The 13,058-nt window shown below is 34.2% G+C and overlaps 1 protein-coding gene across 22 annotated transcripts in view; it reads left to right on the top strand.

Moving 5' to 3' along the window:
* NRXN1 (neurexin 1) overlaps positions 1 to 13,058 on the top strand; it is a 1,147,797-nt gene that overhangs the window by 525,948 nt on the left and 608,791 nt on the right. For 15 of the 22 annotated variants that reach the window (XM_043603353.1, XM_043603351.1, XM_043603344.1 and 12 more), the window contains 2 exons: positions 550 to 753; positions 3,320 to 3,346. In XM_043603353.1, the coding sequence (XP_043459288.1) occupies positions 550 to 753; positions 3,320 to 3,346 (231 nt within the window). The remainder of the gene's footprint in view (positions 1 to 549; positions 754 to 3,319; positions 3,347 to 13,058) is intronic. The other 7 variants (XM_043603364.1, XM_043603362.1, XM_043603358.1 and 4 more) reach the window with 1 other exon arrangement.

The raw sequence follows: 13,058 nt of genomic DNA, 5'->3' as shown, positions 1-13,058 counted from the left end.
TCTTATCACATTCAGGCAGAGATTATGAAAGAAGGTAATAGTAACTCCTTTTAGAATCTTGGACTTTTTGGGTAGGCGAGGGCCTTAGAGACCCTCTCATTTTGCTGATGAAAGATTTGGAGCTAAGACAAATTTCATAGAACAAGTCAGTGGCCTAGCTGTATACAAACATTTATTAAATAATTGCTAGTGCTTCAAACCAGTCTTACGCTGCGGCTATGCACAAAAGAATGTGATCTCTACCCTTGAGAAGGGAAACACATACATACACTTTGACAATCCCAAATGACTCCTGCTACAGATAGAAAGTGCTATGGAAACAAAAAGGGAAATGCAGTCATCCCTGTGTCTGTACACTAGCAGATTCTTCACAGTTGTCTTTACTGTGACTTTTCTTTGGGGCTTAAAAAAAAAAGCTCATTTCTGAGGATGAGTTGAGTTTGTAGTGTTGTGTTCTATCTGGAAGCCATTGTGGGTCACACTTTTCCTTCTCAAAGTGTAAATGCACGAAACTGACCAAGAACTTTTATATTCATTTCTCTTCCATAGAGGCAACGGTTCTGAGCTACGATGGGAGTATGTTTATGAAAATCCAGCTCCCGGTGGTGATGCACACAGAGGCTGAAGATGTGTCCTTACGGTTCCGATCACAGCGTGCATACGGCATTCTCATGGCAACCACTTCTAGAGATTCAGCAGACACCCTCCGCCTGGAGCTGGATGCAGGGCGTGTGAAACTGACGGTCAATCTAGGTAACAACTTGCCTTCCCCCATAAAACTAATACTATTCACTTTTTGTTCAGTTTTGCCTGCAAACATTTATCAAGTAGCCTGTTTTGCCATGGAAAGTTATAACACTTAATGGTCTCATGTTCATCATTTAAGTTAATTTAGGTTTTGGGGGCATCTTTTTATTATTTTCATTTTGTTTAACATAATTTACCATTTTGTGATTTCTACCACTGAGGGTTCTTAAAAGGGAAGCCATATGTGTCAAAGAGGTTAATTGAAAATATAAATTATTAGGCTTGAAGAAGCCTCAATTTCGATTGTTATGTTTACTTACAGTCCGATTTGCTATAGACCCCATCCCCTTTCAGATAAATAAAAATCCGCCTACTTTTACTTAGATAACATATTTACAAAATATCAAATTTCTACTTTGTGATCAACAAGTTGCTTTGACTCTACCCTCTGGGCTTCTCCTTTGAATAGTGACCTTTGTGGTACCCCATCTTTTCTGTTTGGAAATACTGTGTGGTGATATTTTGCTATCAAACAGCAATCCACAACCCTTCAATGCCCAAAGTCTGCGGCCCGTAGCAAACAGCCATGAGAACACTAAAAACACAGACTCTTCTACAGAGAAATAATGCTTTCCTGCTTAATTGTAGCATTAGGGAAGAGTTACTACAGTAAAACCTCAATAAGCTGTATGAAATACGGGGGAAGGCTAGGCTGAATTAAGAAAGAGTCTGAATTGTAGACTTAAAAAATTTACACAGTTTTGTTTTCAATTACATTGAAAAACACAAATTAATAGCTAGAAAGGCTTAGTAAGGAAAGGTTTTACTAGGCTGATTTTAACGGGTGGATAAGAGTTATCCATAATTAGGATGTTGTTTCATGCAAGTTGTGCAGTCAGCATACAGTGAAGTACTGGAGATCAGTTTTCTTCCTGAACTTGGTCGTTTACAACTTGTTTGTTTAATTTTTCTCAGGCAATGTCTGTTCTTACCAAAGAATTATAAATATTCTGCCCAATAAGTTACATTATTATCATTAACTCCAGAAGGAGTACAAATTAATGAGGTTTTACTGTAATTCCCGGAAGTGCTAAACATGCACAATAATACATAAATGGAGAAAGAAAAATAAAATTTGAAACCTAGATTTACAAAGAGAGTATAAAATGTGATGAGCGTAAGGCATTTGTGGAAACCCTACCTACATTTTCAAATTGTGCTGGGCAGAATGGTAGCTCATAAAATATAAAATTATTTCAGTGATAGCTTATTACATACAATTACATTCAATGAATATTAGTTAAATTAAGTTAAATTAAAAGGGTGTTTTTTAAAGACCACTGAAGAACACACTGCACTCTCATTTACTGTTCTGTTAGAGTTCCCTCTAGTGGCAATGATAGGTTATTACAACAAATCAAAAGAAATCGCCTAATAGCAGTAAAGGGGCTGCTAGCCAAAGTGGAAACACTTAACGGGTATTTTCCAACAGCAAAGCATTCTGTGGAAAGAGTTGTGTAGGTGCTGGTCCTTGGCTGTTTGCAACCACTTTTCTGATGCGGTTGACGACACATGACAAACTCAGCTATATGGAAACAGAATCTAGGTTTTTTTATTTTTCATGTTTCCCCAAAGGCATTAAATACTACAACAAAACCCAGCAAATATTTATCTATACATAAAATAAACATAAGACATCCCACGCAGTCCTTTAAAGATAACCCTTATAATTACAGTCTGTGTTATTCACATCAGCTGTTCTGCTCTTAGAGAATCTGCTTTTGTATAAGAAGAAAGTATAAGAAAAGGAAAATCAATAGTAGTGTTAACCATGACACTTATTACATAAAGATAACATTGTTAGCTACTAAGAGAAGCATAGGCTTGTGTGCTCTGAAGAATGACACTACTCCTTAGCCCCTGGAGGTTTCTAAAGGAAAACACAGTTGTTTCTTTCTCCTTCGATTAATAAAAGGCATGGAATCCAACCAACATCTGGCTGTTTACCTTTTTTTGCCTAAGCAAATAACAACAACAACAACAACAACAACAACAACACATTAGAGTGAAGTGAGAATAATTCAACTTGCTCTCCATTTTGACCACCACAATTCTCAAGAGTTCTGTTGGCCTTTGTGGGATATTACTCTTTGAAGGTCCAAGATGTCTGAGCCTAGCTGAGCTTGCACTGCACCCCATTGTGACGGAGCACTTTTTAATTATGCTGAAAACAAGAATATGTTCTTTCACAGATGGGGAGAAAGTTGCAGCCAGTCTAAGCCAAGCATCTTTGACAGTTAACAACTCTTTATTTCACTTAGATTTGTCACCATGTAGCTTTGTTTGAATTGGCCATTTAAAAAAAAAAAAAAAGACCTTCTATCATTGTTTCCAATGTGAAGTTTTATAACAATGAATCTGGGTTCTAGAAGTATGTAAAGAATAAATGATATAGAGTGGCCATATTTGCATGTGTCTGTCCCCGGAAGGGTGGACTGTGATTTTATTGGATGTCTGCAGCTATTACCTTGAAGGATAAATTTTCATTTTTCATCTATTCTTCCCCATCTAGATTGTATCAGGATTAACTGTAATTCCAGTAAGTGCCTATTCAAAATTTTTAAAATGTTATTCCTCCATTATGATGTAAGCTAGTCCAGAAAAAAATGAAAGCAAGAGAAAGACGCTTATAAAACTCATGAATCCACTTTTGAAGTATACCAGTCCATCATCTGGGTTGTAAAAATTCATTTTGAAATCTGTCCAGCTGAAGACTTTCCTGTTGTAGTTCCTACCTGTAAGTGGGAAAAGAAGTGACAATATCTTGTAACAGAAGGTGAACAAACCTCTATAGGCCTTTGAATAAGGCAAGTAACATTTGTATTTTGCCTGATCTTGGACTTCAGTAGCTCTCTTCATGACCGAATTAGGAAAATAAAAAATACTCTGGGTCATATTTCCTTCACTTTCTGTTTTTACCTCTTAACTCAAAATACAGAAAAAAACATTGAATTCCTTTTGAGAGTTACTATTAAACCCTTTTAAATTCAATCAAAGGTTTACTTAGAAAAATGTATTTTTCAAAGTTATATATATATATATGTATATGTAAAGAAAATTACTTGCCTAAGAGTTTTCTTGTTTATTAAGAGTATTTACATGATGAATTTTTACATCCTCATCACATATCTGCAAAAATAATCAAAATCCTTCAAATCTGTGATATGCATGCCAAATGATGAGTCAGAAAAGATGCATGGACTGAGTTTTATTTGACTATGGACCGGATAACCTGAAAGGATATAAGGACTGTGATTTTATTTTGAGTTGTAGCATTGCCTTAAGAGTAAATTTATTTTATTTCTTTACATAAATGTTCAGATTTTTTCCTTTCCAGGTTTTGCTACCACATTAAGGAATCTCCTCCAATGATACCCAAGTTGTTAGCTATTTCAACAAAACAGTTCTAACAAGATTCTAATCTCTCATTGTTGTAGTCCCTAAAAACATTTTCTATATCTTTGGAAAATGCTGAATGTGAGTTAATGAAGTCTACTCCCAAAACCATTGACTGTGTTTGCAAACAGCAATGTCATCCTCTGAGGAACAAAATGGTGGTCTTAAACTTACAAAATGAGCTTTATCTCATGAGAGATACATACTACTTTGAACACCATGTTTCTTACATCTCAGATTTGTCTTCAAATATTTTAATATTAATTTTAAAGTAACATAAATGTGAATCTTTCCTATCATAGCAATAAAAAGGTAACTGAATCATGACTTATGAGAAATTACATTGATAAACTATCACACAAGCCATGAACTATCATCTCAAACAGAACAGTTCCTGAAACAATCTCTCAAAGCTCTCATACAAGTGGGATTTTTTAAGTGTGCATCATCTCCTCTCAAACCCCATCCCCCACTTCCTGGGAAGGAACACAGATTTTGCGAGTATAACCCCATGGTCCAGTCTGCTTTCAGTTCTTGGGCACTGATGCAGACAAAGCAGCAATCACAAAATATTTTTCCAAAGTCAGATTGTGCCTCAGTGGAGTTATAGATGTTCTTGATACTTGCTGAGTCTTAGAAAATAATGTGAGGAAAATATTCCTTTCTAGACTCCTGTTTTATGTACTCTTGTTTATTTATATTAAGCATACAATAAAGCATGAATTTTTAAATTTATAAAATGGAACTCTGTGAACTCTAGTATTTGGATTTCTAGTATGGGAATTAACCAAATCAAATGTAATTCCTTGTTTTCTAGCTCTGCAAATTATTTTTGTTTTTGTTTTTGAAAAATATAGTTGTAGTCTAATCACCCTTGTTAGACACTTCTCTTCATTTGGCTTGTATTATGAGATTCTAATATTAAGCTTAGTCTTTTTTTTTTCCCCTCTGGATATTCCACAGAATAATACCTTTGAGGACAAAGGTTTTTGCTGGTTAGTGAGATTTTTCCCTTTTTAAGGAGTATGCCTTACATATACATTATTTGAAATAAATGAATGATTGTGAGCTTTCACTGCACACCTCGGACAGGACTGCAAATGCCTTAACTTGACAGCAGTCACTGGAAAGAACATTCCATGAGCAGGTAACATTTTAATTTTCTTTTGCCTTTGTTTTACTTGGGGAATAGTGGGCAGATGTGGCAAGAACCCCAAGTTCCATCAAGAATTCATGTTATTACTCAACTTTAGGAGAGGGAGGAATTTGCATATCAAATAATGCAAATCTAACACACAGTGATTAAATAAGCAGAGATTTCCACCTGGAGTGCATTTCCTACCCAGTAAAAATATAAATTAAAATATCTGTATCTCAGTATAACTTGTAGTTTGAGAGATTGATTTATTACACTTATCCCCTGTGAGCTCTAAGTTTGTCCGAAACCGAGATGAATGTACATTTATTAAATCACAGCCATCTGCCACCACCGTCTCTAAAAATTATATCATACTTAGAATATTAACTATATATGAAATTAATATGACATACCTCACGTGATATCTTTTAAGAAAATTTCTGCAGCAAATATGCAAACTATAACACAAAAGATTATCTTACGTTGAGAATTAATATTAAATTCCAAATTATTAAGGTTGGATGGAAACCTTTTCAAACTTCTCTACACTTCCTCAGAATTGCTCTGCTGTTTCTTTTGGTCACTCCGTCCTTCTTCATCCCTGCCCCCCAGTTTAGAGCAGATGTTGCTTGATAAGGGAAAGAAGAGCTAGCTGCTTGTATTCAGAGCTGTGGGACTATAAAAGATGGCAAATGAGTTTCTTTCTCAACCATTTCTGTATCAGTAGTTTAGGTGCAGCAATAGAAACTTCAGTGGACAGGCCAGGGTACCGCCTTTTGTTCAGGTCCCTTGGGGAAAGGGCAGCTTTGAATTCCAGAGTCTATCTCTGTCAGATTCTTTGTTTCCACCATTTTCACCCTCATAGGAAAAGCTGTCAAGAATTTTTAAATGGAAAGAGAGCCCGTTTTCATTTAAAAATCAAAAGCTTATTTTCATGTGTGGAGAGGGTACTTTTTTAAAAAAAAAAGAACTGTCTCTATGAATAGTGGTCATATCAGTGTCAAAATATATGCTTTGATCTTTCAGATTACAAATGAAATGTCACTGCACACAATCCCAAACCAATCCCAGATCTCTGACAGCCATTAGCTTATATCATTGCTAAAATATATTTGTCGTGTGCAATTGGAATTAAATTAAGGTCAGTCTGTGTAGATTCATGGCCTGGAAGGTGAGCACAGAAGTGTATTATCTATCACTCTCCATTCTCCTGTATCCAGGATAGAAATAAAGGAAGAGTCAGAATACTCTTGCCTTTCAGTCAACTGCAGTATTGAGAGCAACAGTCTGCCATCATAAAATAATCGTGTATGGAAGTTGCTTAAGGAACCACCATCCTTTAATGCATATCATTTCTTCTCTGGACAGTACTTCAAAAATGTAGATGAGACTTTAAAGTCACATTCTTCTAAAACATGAAGGGGAAAGAAAGGTATTTGGATTAATTTTAAAGAAGATATGTTCTAGATTATTTTACAAAAAATAATTATTGTAGAAAAATATACTAGTACAAACTAATCATTAAGAAATTATTACCAAGAAAATCCAAATCAGACTGAATAGTCCTTTCTGACTGACACATGAATTATTTGCTTGAAAAGGTGTGCTTGACAGTCTCTTCTTTAGTTTCATATTAATGGATTTAATACGTCTTTTAAAAACTATGAGGATTATAAAGGAAATTTTCTAATCCTTAGGAAATTATCTAAAATGCATTATTAGTAGGATCCATACAGGCCATCATTCTTATTATGTATTTTTTCTTGTTTGCCAAAGTACATAGCCTAAAATCTTGGTTAACTCTGGGATGGAGTTACCAAGACAATCTCACTCTTAAAATTGGTGTCCAATAGTTCCCTATAATACTTCCAAACTCATTAGGCTATGTGTTTCTCTATATTTTTTTTCTGAAAATTGGGCCTTTGTAGTGATATACTGCATCTTTAAATTGTCCCAAATTTTATACTTTCTCTCTTATCTTAGTAACCTTAAAAATAATTAGTGCTGTAATCTTTAAAATATTTCATTGAAAATTTGAAAACAACACTTGTTCCTATCAACTCTAGGTGAATCCTAATTGTCACGTAAATAAATAAATATATAGTGGATGCAGGGAGACTCTTGTGTTTTTGTTTTTGTTAGTTTTCTTTCTTTCTTTTGTTTATTTTTTGTTTACTTGTTTTTATCTTTTCAAATCAATGATGTAATGACAGAAGGTCCTTCTTGCCCACAGAAGGCATGGGACCACCTCTGCATCCATATAAAACATTGATTTTAATATAAACTTGTGATCTCTGATGTCTGTTTTGCTTGTTTGCATTATTTTGGTTTCTTTGTACCTTGTTTATGTGTCTCTTCTCCTGCCCACTTGATGTCTCTTCCTACCAAGATTTACTCTTCTTCTCCACTACCAACATTGTTTCTCCTGTTCTGTTTCTTCTTGTTTTCTTACAAAAATAAAAATTCTCTGGGTTGAAAAAATATTTTAGTAGGCCGGCCTTCCAACTATTTTTGGCTTCTCACAGAAAATGGTTTATCTAATGCAAAGACAACAAAATTACAGATGACATTAATGTGGACAAAGTGTCAGGGGTTAAAGTTCAATTCCTTTTATTTGCAGTTCGGTGTCTAAAGTATTCCAGAGGGAAAGAGAATGTGAGGCCGAGTACTTAACCTCACTTTGCACTCGGATAGAGTGAAGAAACACTCTGAATAGTGTTATTGGAAAATGTACTGTGATGGATGTCTGGAGTGGATAATAAGATCTTTGTATTATCATTTTATTACCAGAATGAAAAGATCAACTGGATATTAGTTATCACCCATTTTTTTTATGTGGTAAAAATGGAAAGCAATAAAAGAATGCAAAATGTCAACCAGTGGCACTTAAGCTATATTAGATTGCTTTGATCAGGCTGCCATTTGGCAAGCTACTTAAAAAGATAAGAGGAAATTTCTGGGGGCTGACTCTTGTTAGTACAAAATGAATGTTCAGTTCAGAGCAGCTGCCTGGTGCCTAAAGAGCAGACAACTGAGAAAGGGAATCATGTGCCTCAGTCCCCACACAATAGTTGCCTGATTGGTAGAGTTGTGTGAGTCCTTGCTTCTCGTCACTGGTGCACCATCTGCCTAGGACAGGAGCTGCTCAAGGAATAAAGGGAGATGATTATATAAATACAGAACTCAAGAGTTTTTTGCTTTTTTGTTTTTTAGTTATTGTTATTAGTTATTTTTGGTTTGTTTTTTTTTAACTGAAAGTAGTTATGAAGGAAAAGAAAATAAAAGAATTTTTATATGATTGTTTTAGGCAAAATTCTAGCATTAGATTTCTGATTAAAAAAACAAATAGCCAAAATAGGCAAAGGGAATTGGCACATGATAATGAGTCTTTAGAATAATATCAGAATTGGAATGAAATTTAAAGGTACGCCCAGTTGGATTGTCCACATTTTACATTTATGAGAATTATAAACAAGAGTATAGTTTTTCCTTGCACATTTAAATGGCTACATAGATTTGACAAATCTTAGTGTGAGCGTCTGATTAGTAGAAGATTTGGGTCCATTTTTGTGAACAATTAGTCTGTTCATTGCTTTAGTACAAATACAAAATGCTGCAGTGTTTTAAATGTGTGCAGGTTAAGAATTCCTCTTGAAATCAACTCAATTATTAATTGATTGGCTGAAGCATTTTCTGATTCTGCTGTGAAAGGCTGTATTCAAAGTGATGCAGAATTTCTGATTAGTGTGGACCGAATTCATCAAATTCTCTTTCATGGTTTAAAGTTGGCATTATCACAATGGCCTAGGTAGATATTCTCAGAAAGGCCTAGGAAGTTTCAGAAGAAACATTCAAACTTGATATTCCCTTGGTTTCTGCGAAAAGAAATTTTTCTTATATGCAACCAAATATAACCAAATGACCACAGCCTGTCATTCAGATGTTTTTGTTTGTCGTGTTATTAGAAAAATTTGGTTTCTGAATATCCACCACTTCCTTCACAGTTTTGAGTGTCTGTTTTCTTTTCCATTTATTTATTTATGTCTTTCTTTCTTTCTTTCTTTCTTTCTTTCTTTCTTTCTTTCTTTTTTTAAATTTACATCCAAGTTAGTTAGCACATGGTGCAACAATGATTTCAGGAGTAGATTCCTTAATGCCCCATACCCATTGGGCCCATCCCCCCTTCCCACAACCCCTCCTGTAACCCTCAGTTTGTTCTCCATATTTATGAGTCTCTTCTGTTTTGTCCCCCTCCCTGTTTTTATATTATTTTTGTTTCTCTTCCCTTATGTTCATCTGTTTTGTCTCTTAAAGAACTCATATGATTGAAGTAATAAGATTTTTGTCTTTCTCTGACTGACTCATTTCACTTAGCATAATACCCTCCAGTTCCATCCACATAGTTGCAAATGGCAAGATTTCATTCTTTTTGATTGCCGAGTAATACTTCATTGTATATATATATGTATACCACATCTTCTTTATCCATTCATCCATCGATGGACATTTGGGCTCTTTCCATACTTTGGCTATTGTTGATAGTGCTGCTATAAACATTGGGGTTCATGTACCCCTTTGAAACAGCATCCCTGTGTCCCTTGGATAAATACCTAGTAGTGCAATTGCTGGGTTGTAGGGTAGTTTTATTTTTAATTTTTTGAAGAAACTCCATACTGTTTTCCAGAGTGGTTGCACCAGTTTGCATTCCCATATGTATTTCTTTTGGTAGGGATGTAACATTCCCATATTTATCCTTGACCCAGAAAATCAAGGATAGAAATTTAAATCAGATATCTCTTGTCATTAATAAGACTTTTATTAATTTTTTGCACTTAGTTTATCTCATTGTGAGATAGATGATTAGAATTTCTTTCATTTTAAAGAAAACAATAATAATTTTCTGTATTTGGAGAATTTGGTCTTTTTACTTATATGCCCTGATTTAGGTATCATAGAGAACTAACTCCTAAAATATCAAAAAAAACTGAAATGAACTCAGTGACTTCTATTTAAAACAATCTGCAGTTTTTAGGACAGCCTTAATGTTCAAGGATGATCTAAAGTGCCATGCCACCACACTCATTTTACTAGTGTGCACAAATATAGATTAGAAAATTTTGTACAAGTTTGGTATTCCTGATTTTTTTTCAAAAGAAAGCCACTAATAATTTATATCCTATCAATTGATTATCTATCAGAGAATATGAAAACATATCTTATGATCATGGATTTCAGTCCCTCATATAGTCCCTAGAGAGAAATTAGGTATCTGCTACCTGCTCAAATAGATGTATAATTTAAAAGATGAGGACTTTGTCTACCTAACTATGGGTCAGATATGTATGATTAATATGAGCATTCCAACTTAGCTTCCATTTATAGGATTATACACATTCTTAAACACCATGGTTTATGATGCAGAATATGAATGTTTTTTAAATCTTGGAAAACTTAGATTGATAGTTTTAAAAAGTTTTAGTCTTGAAAAATAGGTGTTTTGTTATTTGTTTAATTATTTATATATATTTTACTATCTTATGGAATTGGCAGTGTTTCCTGAGAAAATAGTTTGGCTATATGAAAATGTTTGCAGAATTTAAAAATGCCGATTGTTTTTTTTTAATTGAGACAAATTTCAAAAATAAAATGTAAAGATTTCATAGCCTAAGTTTCAAAGACATGCTAGGGTTCACATTTAGTAAGTTGGTTTCCCTAAAGATTATGGTATACTATGTAAAGACTCAGTGAAACATAAAATATAAAATTTAGCAATTTGCATTGATGTCTATAAACTCAATAATTTGCTTTTAAACTAGAGTTTTAGAATATTTTAACAGCAAAACTCATGAATTTACTTCCCTCTAACTCAGAAGTTATAATTATTCAAATACCTTTTATATTGAATTACATCACTATGTACAAAAAAATTGTTAAGCCAAATGGAAACTGTTACCAGGAAAAGTGTTTTTTTTTTCTAATCCACTTAAGAGAATATACTTCCTAAAAAATTGAAAAAGAATTAAAAGCTAATTTTTTTTTAAGTTGAGTATAATTGACACACAATGTTACATTAGTTTCAAGTGTACAATATAGTGGTCCAACAATTTTGTACATTATGCTCTACTTACCACAAGTAAGCTACCGTCTGTCACCATACAAGGCTATTTATTACAACCTCATTGACTGTATTCTTTATGCTGTGACTTTTATTCCTATAACTTTCTCGATCCAAACTGGAAACCTGTTTCTCCCACTTCACCATTTTGCCCATCCCCGACCCCCACCTTCTAAATTTTTTAAATGGCAACCCCTCCCTCCCCTCTGGAAAGCATGACTTTGTTTTCTGTATTTATAGGTCTAATTCTGCTTTTTTGTTTGTTTATTTATTTGTGTGTATGTGTGTATTTCACATATAAGTGAGATCATATGGTATTTGTTTTTCTCTGTCTCACTGATTTCATTTAGCATAACACCTTGTTTAGGTCCATCCATGTTGTCACAAACGGCTGATCTCATCCTTTTTTATTGCTGCATAATATTCCATTATATATACGTATATGTATATACGTATATATAATGGAATATTATGTATATGTGTAATACACACATACACACACACACACACACACACACACCACATCATCTTTGTCTATTCATCTCTGGATGGACACTTGAGTTGCTTCCATGATCTTAGTTACTGTAAATAATGCTGCCTTGAATGTGGGGGTGCATATATCTTTTCAAGTGAGTGTTTTCTTTGGGTAAATACCCAGTAGTGGAATTATTGGACATTATGGTATTTCTATATTTAATTATTTAAGTACCTCCATACTGTTTTCCACAATGGTTGTACAAATTTGCATTCCCACCAACAGTACACAAGTGTTCCTTTTTCTCCATATCTTTACCAACACTTGTTATTTCTCATCTGTTTTATTTTAGCTAAGAAAATACACTTTTGAATGCTTCTAAGAATTTATTTAGCATTGTTCACTATTCTTATCCATTAAAAACAATCCCTGAAAACCATGACTGGTCAATATGTTAGAACAATAATATTTTTTTCTACAGTATTTTATGTTTATTTATATTGTACCTCTGAGTCCATTAATTTTTTAGTAGTTAAGAAATAGACATATATTCAGGTTACATTAGTTTATGAAAGTTTATTATAAGAACACACTAAGAGCAGATATAAACAGGAAATAATTTCAGTCACAACATGACAGGTTTTATGGAGCTTAGAATGAAGAACTAGAAGATTGTTCAACATGCAGTATGGCTCCATTGGCCCAGGTATTTTGTCCTGTTTTCATCCGCTGCCACTAAGGCTCCCTTCTCAATGTTGTGCCATCATGGTGACTTCATTATCATCTGTCTTTTTTTCTGGTACTCCAGCTCTTCCTGTTCTCTACACTGACTTGCTTCAGCTTGGTTGTAGCTTCTACTTTTTCATGTCTTCTGCTTCTTCGTAGCGTTTCCTCTCTTCTCTCATGGCTTCTGTTCTCTGTGTCCTTCAGCTTTGTGCTACTCCTTTACTAACCGTTGTCTCTATGTAGGTTATGTATTCAAAATCCCCTAGAAAGAGAACCTAGTGGATTCACTACTTATTCATATGCTGTTGAGTAGAAATTTCAAATAATGTCACTTCATAAGCTACTGACCAGATTTAGCTTTGGGGGCAGATGCCAACTGGTAACCCAGTCAGCTGTGATCA

Source organism: Prionailurus bengalensis, chromosome A3 (assembly GCF_016509475.1).
Source record: "Prionailurus bengalensis isolate Pbe53 chromosome A3, Fcat_Pben_1.1_paternal_pri, whole genome shotgun sequence".
Classification (NCBI taxonomy): Eukaryota; Metazoa; Chordata; class Mammalia; order Carnivora; family Felidae; genus Prionailurus; species Prionailurus bengalensis.
Note: the sequence above shows the minus strand (reverse complement) of the source record. Positions and strands in the feature narration are given on the sequence as shown.